General features: G+C 39.3%; 2 protein-coding genes across 2 annotated transcripts in view; one reads left to right on the top strand and one right to left on the bottom strand.

The window, feature by feature from the left end:
* The window catches only part of cpne5a (copine Va), a 67398-nt gene extending 62404 nt beyond the window's left edge, over positions 1–4994 (top strand). The window contains exons 18-20 of the mRNA XM_008318171.3: positions 277–334; positions 485–558; positions 884–4994. Of these exons, the coding sequence (XP_008316393.1) occupies positions 277–334; positions 485–558; positions 884–1072 (321 nt within the window). The 3' untranslated portion in view covers positions 1073–4994. The remainder of the gene's footprint in view (positions 1–276; positions 335–484; positions 559–883) is intronic.
* A 7371-nt stretch (positions 4995–12365) lies between these two features.
* Positions 12366–17254, bottom strand: dclre1b (DNA cross-link repair 1B). The gene is made up of 4 exons (XM_025059737.1): positions 16767–17254; positions 16100–16265; positions 15566–15745; positions 12366–15484 (listed from the first exon to the last, which is right to left on the bottom strand). The coding sequence occupies exons 1-4, from the start codon at positions 16962–16964 to the stop codon at positions 14199–14201; spliced, it is 1830 nt and encodes a 609-aa protein (XP_024915505.1). The 5' UTR covers positions 16965–17254; the 3' UTR covers positions 12366–14198.
* Positions 17255–17493: the final 239 nt, after the last annotated feature.

The following is a 17493-nucleotide window of genomic DNA, read 5'->3' as shown; positions in this document are numbered from 1 at the left end:
TGACATGTTTGTATGCTAACCAAAATATTCTGCCATATAAAAAAACAGATATAAAAAGGTTGTGTACTCATTCCATGTGTCATTGATTTCCATCCTATTTTATTATCGTTTCTGTCTCTGGTTTCATTGGGGAATTGTAATTCAGATTAAAAGCAACTGCAGAACGAAGATTGAACTCATAAAAGAAATGATTGGACTATTGAACCTCTAAAGTTCTGGTGTCAAGTGTGTTCCATTCAGCCGTCGATCTAAATGAAGCCTTTTTTTTTTAAACAGGCAGCCAGACTTCCCATGTCGATCATCATTGTTGGCGTGGGTCAAGCTGAATTTGATGGTGAGACAAATGAGCAGAAGTTCTAATCATATTATTTCTATTTGCACCGTCACGAGTCTAACAGCTGTAGAATTAATTTGGTAAAATAGTCTTTTTGTCTTCAACCCTGAGACCAATCGGTCTCTTGTTAATGACACGTCTCCTCTTTAGCTATGGTGGAGCTGGACGGTGATGACATCAGGATCTCCTCCAGAGGGAAACTGGCAGAGAGAGACATTGTACAGGTGGGAGGTTTTCAGGGGTTTTATTTCCAGCTAATCTAATAAAAAAAATTATTATGAGCAGTAATTGATTTAGAACATTATGTTTCTTTCTATCTTTCTGCCTTTCTTTTTTCTTTTATTCTTTCTTCCTCACAATACATGTATAACAATTTTTTCGTTCTTTTTTTATTTATTTTTTAAATTTTTCAACAAGTAAGAAAACAACTTGTAACAAAATATATAAATATATTCCTCGTCCCTGTTCGTCTATTTGAAGTATATTTCCAACACCAACATGTCCAACCGTCTCTCTCTGCTCTCCTGTGTTGTCTGTTCATCGCCACAGTTTGTTCCATTCAGAGACTACATGGACCGCACAGGTAACCACGTGTTGAGCATGGCCAGGTTGGCTAAAGATGTGTTGGCTGAAATCCCTGACCAGCTCATCTCTTACATGAAGAGCAGGGCTATCAAACCCAACCCCGTGCCCCCGCCGTACTCACCTGCCGACCTGTCCCAGACCAACCCTGTCTGATTCAGCCCACACGCTGCTGTGGGCGGTGGGCTGTGGCAGGGTCAGGGTACGGGTTGGTTTGATGACAGTCACCGGAGCTCCGCTCCCACCATCTAGTCCTTTTAATAAATACTGAGGCTTAACTAAATAATGATGGTTCTGTGTTTGAACGTGGAGCTCAGAGACTGTTCTGAAGGAACCTGCTGATGATCAGCGGCGGTCTTTCTTCCTCTCTGGAGGCTGAGAGGAGCCCAGAGAAAGAGGAGGTTTTATTTGTTTGCTGTCAAACTTGTCACAGTGGTAATGTAATGGATAGCAAGTAAACCTGTAGAGAGAGCCTGAGTGAAGGCGTAAATATATTAGAACGTGCCCGTGTGTATCATGTTCGTGATACCTTTCGGAATCGGCGTGTGTCAAGTTAGGCGACGATGTGTGTGTTTATTTAGTGACTGATTTATTCATTGAAGAAAATGTTTATTCTTTAAGAGGGATTTTAAAGTCAAGGGTTTTATTTCCTATCTCCGCTGTAGTTTTACATCTTCTATTTTGTGAGCAGTGTAATAAAAGTACAAATATTTCTACTTTGATAAGGACTGTAATATAAAAGCATGTGTTGAAAAAAATAATCTACTGTATCTAGAAGTTTAGGAAACATTTTCATGATGGATAGTTTTTCTTTTTTTTGATTGAAGAAGACCTGCTGTGAGCTGTTGCCATAAGATTTCTAATATTTATAACAGAATGCACTAAATACTGTTCAGATAAAAAGCACAAAGACTATGATGTTATTAAGCTGAGTAACAACCATAATATAAAAATATATATATATTTATTTAAAAACAACTAGGACATTAAAAATAATGGAAAGGACCCAATATTTTATTTTTCTTGTTTTAAGTTTATTTTGCCTTAATTTTTACCCATTTACTGGAATTTTACTGTCTCGATCTGATCCTCAGGATCGGTATTGATCTGATAATGGTCAAAAAAACCCAAAACAACTAAAGCCGTCTAATGTTGTACCTGTGCCCTAATGCTCAACTTAACTTTTTGTGACATGCCGTAAATCGGCTGCAGCGTCTGTAACAAACATAAAAAAAAATACGTATCAAACCATCCGTCATCTGTATTTTTACAGAAATGTTCAAATGAACACCAGCTCACACAGACCCCTGTTAGACCACAGCATCCGAGCTGCCAAATGTCATTCATTAACTTTGCTGTTTGTTTCTTTCCATTATCTTTGTTGTGGTCGTAGATTGTCGTCTGGGGAATAATAACTTTCAAGGAGCCTACGGATAAACTTTGGAACGATTATTGTCTCTAACACCCCCCTCTTTATGAATCATCACAGCGAGTATCAGATGTCGGACGACAGAGTAGTCGTTTAATGGAAACAAGTGGCAGTAAAAAGGCCGTCTTTTCTGGGGAACAAAACTTTTTTGTTTCTGTAACTCATCTTCCACACCACATGGTTAGTCTTGGTAAATGTTGATTTGCTCAAATCAAACCTTTGTTGTGTGCATTGAATTCTATGGTACTTCACCTGGTCATTTTCATTAGCATCAGCCAGTCACACAGTATCTCTATCCAAAGGTGCCTCTTCAATAGAAACATATCTAAACTCCGTCGTCAGCAGCAGCAGCAGCAGCAGGTCTTATATTTACGTGTGCTCACAGATGAGTGGCGGTGACTATGGACACAGACACACGTCAGTCGTGTGCTTTTATACTGACTTCTCTTCACCAGTGATCTTTGAGGTCATGAAACAGAATTAACGGTGTTGCTTCGGTATACAAAGTCAGGACTTGTTTACAAATAACTGTGGGAATTCACTTTGCATCAAATCATTAATGTTTGAAACTGAATTTGTTACTATCCACAGGGTCGACCCAGTCAGTTGTTTTAGGCCTTTAGTTGTCAATGGTGAGGATCTGGAACCAAGTCTCAGCCCCATACTTCCCATACTCTTGCATGTGAACATGGTTGTGGGTTTGATTCCAGAACTGAATAGTTCGAATCTAGGGCCAAAAAGATTAAGCGTAACCTGTAACGAAAGAAAATTGGTCTGATAAAAGAGTACAAATAAGAACAGCAGATCAGGTGTCTTCAACAAGAAGTCCAAGGCCCCCTAGAGTCCACAAGGGTACTGCAGGGGAGTCGTCAGTTTTCTTCCCTATACTTTGTTTCACAAATATAATGACTTCAAACGCACATTAACATGAGCGTGAGTGGAAAAAAATGGATGTTATATTTCAGTCTTAGGTTTATACATGTACATGGCACTTGGCCCAGAGATGAATCCACTGGTGGTTCTCTGCTCCGTCTTCATCAGTCTCTCGTGTGATCCTTACTGTGTTGCCACAGTGACCTTGTCTTTTTCTACTTTCATGTTGACTTTCGGATATTGAAAAAAGATTTAATTGGAAAGTCTTAAATGCCGCTGCGGCTACGGCTTTGTGAGAGTCGAGAGTTTTGCAGCTGATGAGGGTTTTTACTAGTCGTCTATGGTTTTATGGAAAATGCTCAGTTTGTGGGAGCTGATGTGAAACATCTGCCGAGAGACTTGGTGATCATTTTGAAAAAAGAAAATCAACAAACAAAAAAAATCATCAAAGCTGCTTTCAGCAAGATTTATTACAACAGGACTGGGACCTCACTGAGACGGAGGGTTTATTTATTTATTTGTTTATATTCTTGTTACTTCTTGACTGAGGTAAATCATTTGATGAGACCTCTTACCCCAGATGTGTTATTGCTGTCTGACACTGTTGTCAGACAATGTGACTGAACAATGGTCGAGCCTTTCTCTCACAGAGCCACCTCCATGTTATTCATTATTTCTGTCCTGTGTTATAATAAGTAACACTTAAGTAAATACTAAATCTACTCTAATGGGTATTATACATAAAGATTAACTTTGAATATCATTAAAGTCTATATAAGCTTTGCAAGCACTCCCTTTACAATCTACTTTGAAAACTTGTTTTTATTATCGGTGATAAATTTTTATTTCCCAACAGTTACAGGGCACTCATTACTCAGAGCTTTGGCAGCACAGAGAAAATCAGCACTGACTTCTAATACTCAGAATGGTGTCAAAAATACTAGCAGTGAATAGGACGAAGTACCACATAAAGAGCAGGTGTTGTCACTCGCTCAGATAGTTTGGGTTATAAATACCAGGCCAGGAATTGATGGAAAATCGGATCAAGATTTTTTATTATGTTGCGTCTTTGCATCTTTATGAACAAAGAACATCATAATCCCAAACAACATCCTCCATAATTAACATCCTCCCCACAGGTGCCACCCTGAAATACGGCAGTCAACACTGGTAATGTAAGCACATTAATGGCACTTATACAACTGTGAAACGTTCAACTAAACAGGATTTGAAAGTGAAAGATTTATTTTTGAAATTACAGGCTCTATTGGTTTTCTGGTTGTTAACTGGTTTGGTCATCCTTCCATGTTTGTTTTTCTTCACTTAGCGACTGATTTCTAATTATGTACATACTGTAGGCCCACATGAAGACGATTCAATGCCAAAATGTTTTTGGATGAATTTGACAACGTGCATGTTTGTGCCAAAACAGCAGCAGGACGTCTGGTCGGTCGCCTGCTTCCATTTTACCTGAGTAGTGCATTTGCCATGTGCTTGGTTTGTTACTTTAGATGTTTCTTAGAGAAAACTGTCACTTCTGGCATGTTCTATCTCCTCTGTTCCCCACTCTGTCCCTATGAGACGATGACTGTATGGGTTCTTCTGGACAATACTCCTGTTTTATCCCAGGTTGTTTACATACCTCTCTTGGTCTCTGACTTGCATGCTGAATAATTTCCAAACCAGGTGTTGGACATGATACTGTCGTCATACTGTGGTTTGTGAAATACTTTGTAATGGATTGCCTTAACAGGAGATGAATAAAACACTGAAAACTTTGGCAGAATGAGAGAGAATCTTTTCTGTGCCTGACGACTCAGAGATAGATAAATAAAGGTTGCTGCCTTATCACTGTTTGCCTTGTTCCAACTTTTCACTGATGTTCATTTATTTTAGGGCCATATCATGTGACCAGGACCAACATCCTTAGTAGACAGTTAAGTATTTGGGAGAGAAACTGATAAGAAAAAACAAAAAAACCCCAAGACTTTAGTGTTCTTTCTGTGCAACCCGGCACCACATTCTCCATGGCCTGGTTCTGGTCCAGTGGCTAAGAAACATTAATATGATGAAGTTGAAGAGAATGAGGGACTTCACAATGAGTTCACCTTCACTACAAGTTCTTACTCTTTATATACTGTACATATATATGTGTGTGTAAATATATGTTTATATATGTGTGGATATATGTTATGTTTGTATATACTGTATATGTGTATTTCTATATATATGTGTGTGTGTGAATATATATATACATATATGTATATATGTATATATATATGTATATATGTATATATATATTATATGTACAGGACAGTCTGACCACGGAGGTTAGTTCGCTGTGGTATTTTGGCCATTTTTTTGCCTCAAGTTACTTGAGCCTCAGGGAGAAATGAATGGCCAACCAGAGAACCAGTCAGCCCTTGTCCGACTCCATCTGCTCTGGCTGACATATTCAATTTGATTCTTCCAGTTTCCAGTCCAACTCCGTTTAGAGGACTCTCTTCCTGAGCTCTAAGGTAATTTAAAGTCCCTTTTGATTTATGTTAGAAAAGCTGCTGTCATTCAATTTAATTGCAAGACTTTACATTTTTAACAAGATTTATAATTTATATTCCAAGCTGTTTTCCCTCAGAGAGGCAGGTGTCAGGTCAGCAGTAGGTGTTCTCCACTGACAGAATGTTTTTGCCTCTGAAATGTATTTTTTTTCTCTCTAAAATGCACTGCTGATGATTCCAGCTGTCCACCTGTGGAGAGGAGGAGACGGCAGATGGAGCTGGAAATTACTGTCTTAAGACAGGATCACCTCACCTCCTCCACCCACCGACTGCCTGGACAATAACTACAGCCTGTAGACTGAAGCACAGCAACAGCTAATATACAAAGTACTTCAATCCAAAATAATATATACAATATACTGTATATCAACAATGTCTGCACAGGACAGGAACAGCTGACGTTTCCACAGTGATGACCAGCATCGTTGTAAGTATTAAAATTAAGTCAATTATTTTGGCTCCACAGCCTGAAGATCAATATTTGGTTGACTTATCATTAACTAATTATCCTGCAGGGATTTTCAAGTCTTCTCCACAAGAACACATGGGTTTTCTCCAGGTTCTCCGTCTTCTCCCTACAGTCCATAAACAGACGTAGTGAGTAACTTGGATTAAATGGAAAATTCATTTCACCATAGGAATTAATGTAAGTTTCAGTGATGGTTTGTCTTTATATGTGTCCTTGTGATGGACTGGTCAACTGTCCATGGTGTCATCCACCTTCTCCCTTCCCTAAAATACTGAAAGGATTATGCATAGGAAGATGGGGAATTAACAAAATAATAATAATTTGAATCTGATTGTTAATATGAACCCAGTACATTAACTGTATAAATTCCTTCATTTTTTCCTGTTATATGGATATATATGTATAAGGATAATTGTAAGTTTAATTCTGAAGATAAAAGTATTAATTAATATTTCTTAATAACTTAGACAAATTTTTTTTTTTAATTTTAGACTATAAAATAAATAAATAAATGTATTTATATATGTATTTAATAAATGTATGTATTTATTTATGCTCCCTCGAGATGAGATGATGTATAGTATTAACAAACTAAAGGTTATTTTAACTAGTTCTTAAACCCTATTAGTTTAGCTTGGCCTTTGTGTGATTAACAATTCACTCATCCACCTGCTCATTATCTGACTCAACCAAAGTCACACAGATTGGAACACTACATCGTATCTTACCCATCAGTCACTGCATAGTTAGGAAAAGTCATTTTGGCCAAATGTGTCTTTGAAATGTGTTTCTGGTTTATGTTGTGAACTCAGACACTTTTTTATGTTATTCTAACTTGGACACAGTTCAAACTCTGATGTTATTCTGAAAAGAAACGTCTATTTAACTGTGTAGTTTCCATCTCATGCCATTCTGTAATAACTCATCAAACTGCAGCCTGGTGAGAGGCGGTGGTGGAGTTGACCTCTGACTGTAGGTCAAAGGTCGCCAAGTGTGTTTAAAAAAGAGCTGAAGTTTTGATAACAGATTTTAAACAGTGGGCAGTAGAACCTGTTCTTACATTTACTCCGAAGTGAATGTCGTCACTGTCAGCTGGTGTTGACACTGTTCCTAAATCAACATTTTTTTAATTCTTTTTTGCCACAAGTTGCTCCTTCAAACTTTGGCCAAAAAGCACCGATGTGTGACATGAACGTAAAGACAGACATGCAGCTGCGGTTTATGAAGTATGTTGTTCTTTTATTCAGTGGATGAAGATGTAGAGCAACTCTGCGTCCTATTCCTGTAACCCAGGTAGAAGCAGCTCTCCTGACGTGTCAGTTCCATCCTGTTAACAACAAGCTCCAGCCTCGAGTCTGTGGTCAGATCTGTGGAGCTCAGGTCAACTGAATACATATATTCATTTTTGCTTTCATTGAGACTTGGTGTCAGGAGGAGGGGTGCCTGCAGCCTCCACCGCTCCTTCCTCACACTAATGGTGTCGCTCCGTCTCCTGTGGCCTGACCGCTCCACTGCTAACAGTCGACTCCGCTCTCCTCGGGTCGACGACTTGGGTCTCGCTCAACAACACAAACGGACTTCTACGGTAGAATTCACAGGGCACTTCTGCATTGGACATAAATCATCATTAGGTGGCCGTAAAGACTGATAATAAAGGACAGAGTGTGAGTTTCAGTGTGCTGTAATGGAGTCAGGAGTGAGCAGCGGGGTGGTTTCTCATTACAGAGCCATATGGAATAATGTGTTGGAGATTCATCATCCACACGACTGCAAATGTGATGAATCATCATCATTTATATGTCAAATCCAATCAAATAAAAATACAAACAAGCCCAAATAGCAATAACAGCCATAGATCAAAGAGCTGATGTAGATTATTTTTCTTCTCTCTACATGTTTTGTTCCACGTCGCCACACTGTGGTCAGCCCTGGCTCAACACGTGGCAATTTTAAGTTTTGTGATGAGCATACATTAACCCTATATTTTTTTTTTTTGTTTTCGTTAACTAACATTTAATTATTATTTACATCACATTACCATAGTCGGATGCAATATGTTTCTCTTTGAACGATAACTGAAGGCTACTGCACTAACTCTCTTACAGAATGCAGTAAATAGACCATTCTCACAGTAGGAGCCACAGAATGAGAGTTAGATGATGAAATCTAAGATTTCAAATTTTTAATTATTTAGAAAAATCCCTCCCTTTATTAGTCACAGTCCCTTGGCACTGTAACAAACCCACCCTGACTCATACATATCACATGGATGTTACATCTGTCAGCACTGATGCTGCCAGCAGCTGAAACCAGTTCCAACACTGAGAACTATTCCCCTGTTGATCGGCCACGTCTAGAAAAGAACAGTGAACACGATTCCTGATTCAACCGGCCCTGCTGTGCAGTAAAAAGCTCTTTTATATTTCTGTGTAATGGTGGTCGTGATCAATTAATACTTTCCACAAGGCTGTGCTGCTCACATGATTTCACTGCGGGTGTTAGAATGCCTTTGGTGGCCCAGGGCTGGGTCTGTTATGTTGATGGCTGAATTCAAGGTACAAAAAAACTCAGGACAGGAGGAGGATGATGAATAGGAGTCAGTTAGTGACGTGTTCACAGTGAAGACATGAGAGCAGTGAGAAAGACACAGGGAAAGGCTGTGGAGGGAGTGAGGAGAGAAGGAGATCAGGAAGCAAACAGAGGATGACGAGGAGGTGTACCGTAGGACTTCCCCCTGCTGGGAACTCCTGTGCTGTCAGTCCTCTGTACAGTAAGAAGCTGAATCTGGCCTAATGGGACGCTAAGGCGACAGATGAAAGAGTGGTCCTTGGTTGAAGAGTGGAAGAAAGGGGGAAATGCATCATGGTAAATTCCTGGCTGTCTGATTAAAACTCTTTGATGTGAATGAAAGTGATAAATGAGAAAGAGAGAGAGCCTTGATGTCTCAAAACAAACTCAACAACCGTGAATATCTATCTGACCATTTTAATGGTCAACAAATGATCTGTGACCATTTGAAAAACCCCTTTATGTTTTACTTACCTGGAGGTTCATGAAATGTAATGTTCCAATGTTCAAAAATAGTTGTTTTTTTGTTTTTATCATTTTTTTTTTCTAATTTTGAAATCCCTTTTCTTAGTGTTTTATCCTCATCTCTTTGTGACAAAACACAAAAACACGACACATGCCACGGGGGTGGGGGTAACACAACAACACCGGCTGAGACATCATTAGACTGGAGGCAAAAATACAGTCTTTTGCGGCTGTGTGGCTTTCACACGGCAGCTTCGCTTCATCATTCCAATTTTCAATGGCACTCTCCGGGAAAGAAGGAACTGATAAAAGTCATTACAAAGCAGAGGAGCCGATAGCTTTATTATTGGCTATTCCAGCTGGCTAAGGATCTGTGTTGCTCAGCCCTGAGCTGCCCCTGTCTCCCACAGAGCTCTGTCAGAAAAGTATTGTCTTTAAGGGGCTGCAGAAAAGTAATACACTCAGCTTTTTCAGACATTAAAGTGGTAATGAAATAAGGAATCAGGTTTTCTCCGGGGGGTCTGAGTTATAAGTCCAAAATGACTCTCCAGGAGAGTCCTTGTTTCAGCTGAGTCAAGTCGAGCAGTCTGTCATCTTGATACAATTGGTTTAACTTTGCTTCGGAGAAGTGCGGCGAAGATGTGACGCTTCACTGAGGGTGAGGAGGACTCCTGCATCTTGAATAAGGACGGTGTCTCCTTCCATCCAAATATAACCTTGTGAGAAGCACGTTCAGTGGAACATTAGGGTTCTGTGAGTTCTGCAACCCACAATTCTCCTTGAAAGCATTTTGAATTTGAATAGCATCGCCCCAGGTAACAAAAAACATTTTAACAGGAGTTTCCTGTGAGAGGGTGTTTTATGATAATGGATTCACGGAGGAGCTATCCGTGGTGCTGAACTCTGCAACGTCAGTACACTGCAACTACTGTGTTGTGGACCAGTCAGAACTGTAACCAACAACGCAGATACGTAAGAACTGTTCAAAGTCATACAGCAGTACTTTATTTAGCAGAAAAGGGGGAGAGAAAATATTTAGTATTTAAATATTTTAATTTTTTAATTTTTTAACTTTTAACTTCAACCTGTTCATCTATTTTTCAGGTTGTATTTTATCATTAAAAGGTTTTGCGTAGACAGTAGTTCACCACCTTCTACTGAAAGATTTCACTTCCATCACTTCAGTATTTGTTCCAAAGGCAAGTATTGCAAAACCTATGGCCTGTGAGCCTCTACAGCCAATAACATTTTTAAATCAGGAAGTCATGATGCATTTTTGATGGAGTAAAAGATGTGTTTATTCTGTTACAGTTCAGCTTTTTTAAATGAATAGTTATTCATACCAATATCAGAGCAGTTTCTCTACTCATCGTCCATCTGATTAGAAACACCTCTAAAGGCTGACTTTCCGTCAGAGAATACCTTTCTGGTAGAATCCCATTAGGTTTTAGTACTAGGTCAAGATTCTTTCAAGTGTTCTTTTAGTTTTAGTAAAAGCCAATAAGACTGAGTTAGATCAAAACCTGCTGTAAGCCTCCATAATTTATAACAGGTTCCTGTTTGAGCTTAGCTAAAAAAAGAAGTATTTTTCTCATTTCAGGTTTTGGGTTATTTTAGGATTTAAAGGTTGAAAATGTGATCAAATAAAATGCAACACAGTTTAACTCTTGACATGGACTCAGTCCTGAAACATCCAATCATTCAGATTAGTTTTATCCAATAAAAATTTAATTTCAAAGTAGAATGAAGAGATATCGCACCAGCAGATACAACAGTAAATATAAACAACTCCCAGCCCAGTGTTCAGACTTTGGGAGCTGAGCCTCACAACAAAGCAATAACAACACCCAATCTCCGATGAAAAACAAGCGTGTCCCTGTGTGATTTAGTGCTTTGATACTCTGAACACAAGTCTGGTGTGTTGGCCTATTGTAGTGCATTAACATTTTTATTTGTGGGCCTTGAAAGAAACATTTTTTTTCCTTTTTATCCCTGGTGACAGTTGAAGAATGCATTGAGATTCTTGGCTGGAGCTGGGCTATAAATTACACAGCTGGATATTTCTGTGTTTTCACAGCACAGGAAAATAAACACAAAATACACCATGGATTTCTACTGTTACTGTTTCTATTTGTTATTTGTGAAGTTGTGAACCATTAACACAGAAGTGTGAGGAGCCAGTTGAACAGGTTAAACTCTCGCAGTATGTGACGTGCCAAGGTCACGTCATTTAAGATTCCAGAATCTTAGTGTGATCCAGATGTTAGGGCTGGCCTTGAATTTCAGTGAGTAATAGCATGATGCTAAGAATCCAATCAATTCAAGTCCCACTGCTTAAACCCAGGGTTTTTGCAAGGTTAAAATATTGAAATGCATTTTTGTTCTTGAATAACAATTTATTTTTCTTCTTTTTTTGCAGTAAAACAGCACAGCATGACATTAGTACCCAGAGCTGCAGGAATGGAGGAGAGAAACGCAGGAATTCTAATGCATATCCAGGCTGTGGCGTTGTTGTCTTCGCCTGATTACAATTCAACCAGTCCCTCAGGACACGGGTCTATCACCACCACTGGCTTCAAGAAGGATTAGAATCATGTATAATCGTAGCTGCAATATAAGAAAAATAAGATACAACATAAAGTGTTCTGTGAATCTAATTACCCAGAGTCCCTGTGGTGCAGGTTACGCCCTGGTCATGTATGAGGGAGGAGGAATCCCACAGCTGCCTTTTCTCTCTCTGGCAGTGAGTACATTTTTTCAATTACTACAGTACCTGCAGCTGCAGATGGAGATATTTCAGTCAATAAAATGTGAATGTCTTTTTAATTTTTTTCTTTTACAAATGCTGTCAGGATTAATGCTTTAATAGTAATAATTAATTTGCAGAATTCATCAGAATACATTTTTGAACGCCTTTTATTGACGTGCCCTTTATATCCCATCATGCCATTCATTTATTTTTGCTCAAATACTCACTTGACACAGATGTTGTTTAACAAGAAATTACAAACCCATATAAACAAATATTCTCACCTTATATATCTGGTGACAAACAGTAAGAAATCCAGTTAAAATATTAAAACACATTTAGTTTTTTAATGTTCATGTTTTTCATCGTTGTTGTACACTCTTAGTTACATGTTCATACTTTGGTAATACAGTTCAGTGTTGGCTCCAGTGAACCTGCTCCACACAGCCTCTATATGGTTGTTAATCCCACACTGAGGAGCTGGTCACTCATTCTTCATGAGACTCCTGTTGTCAGCCGGCGTCAATCTGACGACCCACTGATGGCAGCACATCACTACACTTCACACAGGCACAATTTTTTATCTTTTTTTTTTTTTTTTAAAGCACTTTCCCTCAGACCGCAGTCCCACCGAGGTAGGATCTGGTGCCGCTAAGACTCATTTAACAGTGGAATTGACTGTGGGAGGCAATTACAACACTGTGAAGCTGTGCTGTGGAGATAATGTTGAAGAACTGTTGTATTATAGTAAATGAGTATTCTGTTGGTGATATTCTACCACAGTATCTGAGTTTGATGGAACTCATCAAAAGCTGCAAAATGTTTATGTTTTTCTTTCTTTGTTGCAATTTACACTTTTTTCAACTTCAGCAACTCAAGCTAAAAATATTTTTTGGGATTTTTTTAGCGTGCTACTGCCATCTTGTGGAAGAAAGAGCATTGCACCAGCAGTAAGAACGCAAGGCGTTACAATGCAAAATGAAAAGAACAACAACAATCAATTAAAGCTTTATACAAATACAGAGTTATAATTAACTGGGCTGAGATACTGAACTGTATGGTATCAAAATAACTTCATATTCTCCACAGGCAGGTCAATGTCCAAACAACCTGAGTGAACTGTGAGAGAAGGCCACACCACACAGAGGAACCCTGGGCAGGAGTATGAGGAACACTGTCAAACCTTCACAGTGGGCAGACAGATTTTATCCCAGAACCTTTGAGCTGTAGATAAAAATGCTGCACTGTGGTGCTTCCCCCTGCTGGTCAATGTCACCTATGATCAAAACATGCACCAAAATACAACAGTTGCCACAGGGGAAAACAGTGGGAAACAAAATCAAGCGATGGTATGTATACAGATGAAGGACATTTATATTCATTACACAGGCGTTTGAGCCCACAAGCCTTTCCTTTGATGATACCTTTAAAAGTGCTGAGTTAGTAGTTTTGGGAATTTGATTTTTTTCAGTATCAGTATACTGTTAATTGCTATATAAATCATTATTAATTATCATTATTTCTCCTCATATTCCCTTAAATAACCTTTTAATTTAGTCAAGCACATCACCAGTGCATAGAAACTGTTTATTAGTTATAACCAAAAGTGCAAGGTGTAGTATTTATTGTATTATACAAATAATAAATCCCCTCATTCTTAATTGAAGACTTATATATAAATATATATACATATAAAACAATATATTCCCACCGTAACCTCAACTTGAACATCAGCAGATTTTACTAATACCTACAGACTCCACCCTTATGTTGAAATCAAAAGTAAATAGTTATAATACTATAAAAAATGTGTTTTTGCAGCAGCAGGAAAAATGCTCTCAGTCCCATGATTCACACACATTGATTTCCATTATGACAGCTGGTATAAGGCAGGGACGAGGCAGTGAGCTGGAATAGTCATTGTCCTGCAGCAAAAACAACATGGCACAAGGCAGAACTTAAAAAGTTCTCATTAATTACAGATGCAGGGACAGATGGAAGTCCATCATTTTCCAATACTTCAGGCCATTAAAACAGTAAGGAGAATCACAACAAAACACACAGGGAAGAAGGATATCAAGAATATGTCTATGTGTAAAGTTTGTAAAGTATGAGGCAAAAACTTGGCTGCAACTCTCACTTTTTGTAAAGGTTTTGTAAAGTTTATTTTGTCACATATTTAAGAAGGTGGAAGTGTCCGGAGAAAACCTCCCTGGCTGGAGGGAGCATATCTGAAAGTCCTCCTCCTGGAACGGCAGATTATTTAGAAGACTGTTTTCAAGTTCCAAAAGAGTTTCCTCTGTCATTGTGTTTATAGTTTTGCACAATGTGCAGCAGTCGTGTCGTGGGCTCCTCTGTGAAGACACTGTGCAGTTGTTAGAGTTATTTCCACATCCAGAGTGTTGACTCAGGTTAAAGTCACTTGATTTGGATATGCCATCATTCTGAATGATTCCATAGGTTTTGTACTGAGTCATGATTTCATCATCTGACAGCGTGCTGCTATTTTCTTCATAATCATTTTCTCTGTAATGAATGGGATATTCTCCATGTGATGATCTGTGGTTAAGTTGAATGTGTTCTCCTGCTGAATTACCATTCATTTCTAAGTCATTGCTGTTTTCCAGATTCTGATCTGCAGCTGTGTGGCTCTGGGTGAGTTCAGTGAGTGACACTGACTCTGTCATCAGCATATTTTCAGAGATCGTCTGGACATTGTTGTGGCTGTAAATGCCTCCGGCCTCCTGTCTGCCTTCATTAGTGGTGAGTTTCCCGTAACTGTCAGTAGGGACACAGTCTGAGTTGTTTTCCCCATTTTCTCGCTCCATCTCTCCTCCGGAAGCATCATGTTTCAAACAATGTGGTTCATCGACAAAGATGTCGTCATATGACCTTTTAGATCCTTTTGCAGGAGAATCAAACACCACACCTTTGGGAACCGGGGGTTGGAAGGGTCTGCGTCGAAGGTTGTTGAGTGTTAATGTGCTGAGCGGGGAATCAAACTTTTGCCGCATGTAGTGTTGGACTGACTCGGGCACCAGGATTTCATGGCGTTTTTTGTTGGGCAGTAAGGCTGAGAGAGAAGCTGGCAAATACTCTCCGACAATAGGTAAGAGGGAGGTCGGTTCAAGGGCAAAGACAAACTCCTCGAGCTCCTGGTAAGAGGAGTGGTCAGAGTATGGCACCACGTAGAGGTCGGGGTGTGAAAGGACAATATTTCTGCTCGTGGGAATGATTGCTAAAGTGGGGTGTTCTGTATTCCACTGGTTCAAAGAGAAACAACCGATCTTCGACTGATCCACGACTCGGATACGACCAGCTCCGGGATCAGTGGTAAAAACATCAGGCAGGTCCAGAACTTTCAAGGTCTCCATCCTTTCAATTGTCACTTCAATCCATGTTTTAAATTCCTTTGCCAACTCCACTAACAGGGATTCTTTTCCTAATGTATACAAACCTGGTATGCAGGATGAACACACATAATTAAATTACACATAAATAATAATAATACTTATAATAATAATAATAATAGAATTACCTATGACAATTTCGTGTTGAGGATGACTGCGGATGATCTCTTTAATTTGCTGGGTCGCCTGCTTTCTGGAGGGGAGGGAGCGATTGGGGTCACAGTTGGTGTTGTCCAAATAAAGGACATCTATAGTGGTGCTGGTCAGACAGGGATTACGCAGCATCGTGGGACAGTATCTAAAGTCAGCTGAAATTGACAAAAAAGTTTTAATACTCTCTTCAAGTACATTGAAACATTGTGTGTTGCTCTACAGGACAAAACAACGCTCTACTTGTACTCATAATTACTTCAATAACATTAATGATTCAAGGTGTGGTGAAACACCCTATTCTAAGTAGGGTGGAATGTAAAGTCACAAGGTTAGAGGTGTAAATGGGGAGTGATACCATTCCTATGCAATAATATTATCACCTGAGTGACACTTTTGGCTGTGTGTCCTTTGGAAGATGACCTGGATGACTGAGAACCTACACAGCAATTAGCATTATTTTTTAAAAATAATTAGCATATAAACTGCTTCAAAGTAACTTCACAACTGACCGGTGTATAGTATAGAACCAAAATATCCTTGGAAGAAGAACATGACAGCCCCAGGGCAGTGTTTGGCATCCATCAGTGTAACCGTCAGCTTCTCCTTTCCAATCTCGTCAAGTGGCAGAAGGTGTGGAGTGTCCAGCTCTAATGGATGGATCCACTGTTCTTTTATCTGAGAAACAAACATATAGTAGATTACTGTGATAGTGAAAATGCATGAGCCAAACCCAGCAGTCTTCGGGTGAGGGTATGGAGCACACTAGAAAGTTAGCCAGTCCATCACATGACCACATTGAGTCATGTCCAAGTAACCAAATACTGCATGTTTTTGGACATTACAAAACCAGGAAGAAAACCAGTCAACAGGAAAGATGACTGTAAAAGAGAAGTAGACAATACTTCTAAATTTAAAGGGCATGCTTGACATGAATCACATTATGTTTGCAATCTTCAGAAAGTTTAGAAGTAAACAACTGGACTGTCTTCGTTTTCTTGAGATTAACCAATCTGCAGATACGTCTACAAAAAAACAAACAAACAAACAAACAACTGCAACGGCAAGAATATTAGAGTGTTCTTGTGCGGTTCTTTGAAAGCATTATCCAGACAGTGACGTCCTTTAAAAATAAAGAATAAAAATAATAAATCAGGCGCTGCAGTCACAGACCCTCACCTGCGTCTTAAGTTTGAGCAGTGTGGCTGTGGTCGGTGAACAGTAGATGGGCCAGTTGCTCCAGGTGGAAGTCAAACACACAATATGGTCGCTGTGCATGTGGGACAGGAAGAAGAGCCGAGTGTGCGGACACTTCCGAACCTGCCAGAAGTCTACAGCCAGCGGTGTGTGCGGGATAACTTTGCCGTTGACCGACATCCTCCTCAGGTGGACCCAGAAACGACGTGATTTAACGGTGAGTTATCTGCTCGCTAACAGACACTGTCAAAACCAGTGAAAACAAAAAGCTAAAGTGAAGGCACACTAACAAATATGTTGACGTAAGCATTAACCGGGTTGACGGCGACGTTCTAATACACACACCGTGACAACTATAACTGAAACAACCACTAATGTACTGTATATGGTCTATAATAAACACACATTTTTTTCTCTCCCGCCATTTTTGTTTTGCATACCCTCACCTTCTTCTATGGGCTGATGCTGCAGCTCATATTCTCTTTATTGCACTATACTGCCACCATAGGGTAAGGAAGAGGCATTTTTTATTTAGGGTAACTCAGTGCCCTTTGCAAATGTACAAACCCATATGAAGTTTCTGTATATAGTATATTAATATTGATGCCATCAATACAATACAACAAAACTGTAAGGTAAGAATAATAAAAACATACAAATAACATTTTTGGGACGTTTCTCAATCAACAGCTTAATAACTAAACCGCGT

The sequence above is a fragment of the Cynoglossus semilaevis genome, chromosome 10, assembly GCF_000523025.1.
Source record: "Cynoglossus semilaevis isolate Cse_v1.0 chromosome 10, Cse_v1.0, whole genome shotgun sequence".
In the NCBI taxonomy this organism is placed as follows: domain Eukaryota; kingdom Metazoa; phylum Chordata; class Actinopteri; order Pleuronectiformes; family Cynoglossidae; genus Cynoglossus; species Cynoglossus semilaevis.
Note: the sequence above shows the minus strand (reverse complement) of the source record. Positions and strands in the feature narration are given on the sequence as shown.

What these genes read in the sequence shown, in the direction of transcription:
- dclre1b (XM_025059737.1), bottom strand. Translation starts at nt 16,964, where the DNA reads ATGTCGGTCAACGGCAAAGTTATCCCGCACACACCGCTGGCTGTAGAC. An exon ending in TGCTCAAACTTAAGACGCAG is followed by an intron (nt 16,266 to 16,766) that starts GTGAGGGTCTGT and finishes TTTGTTTCTCAG; the next exon opens with ATAAAAGAACAGTGGATCCA. An exon ending in TGGTTCTATACTATACACCG is followed by an intron (nt 15,746 to 16,099) that starts GTCAGTTGTGAA and finishes TGTCAATTTCAG; the next exon opens with CTGACTTTAGATACTGTCCC.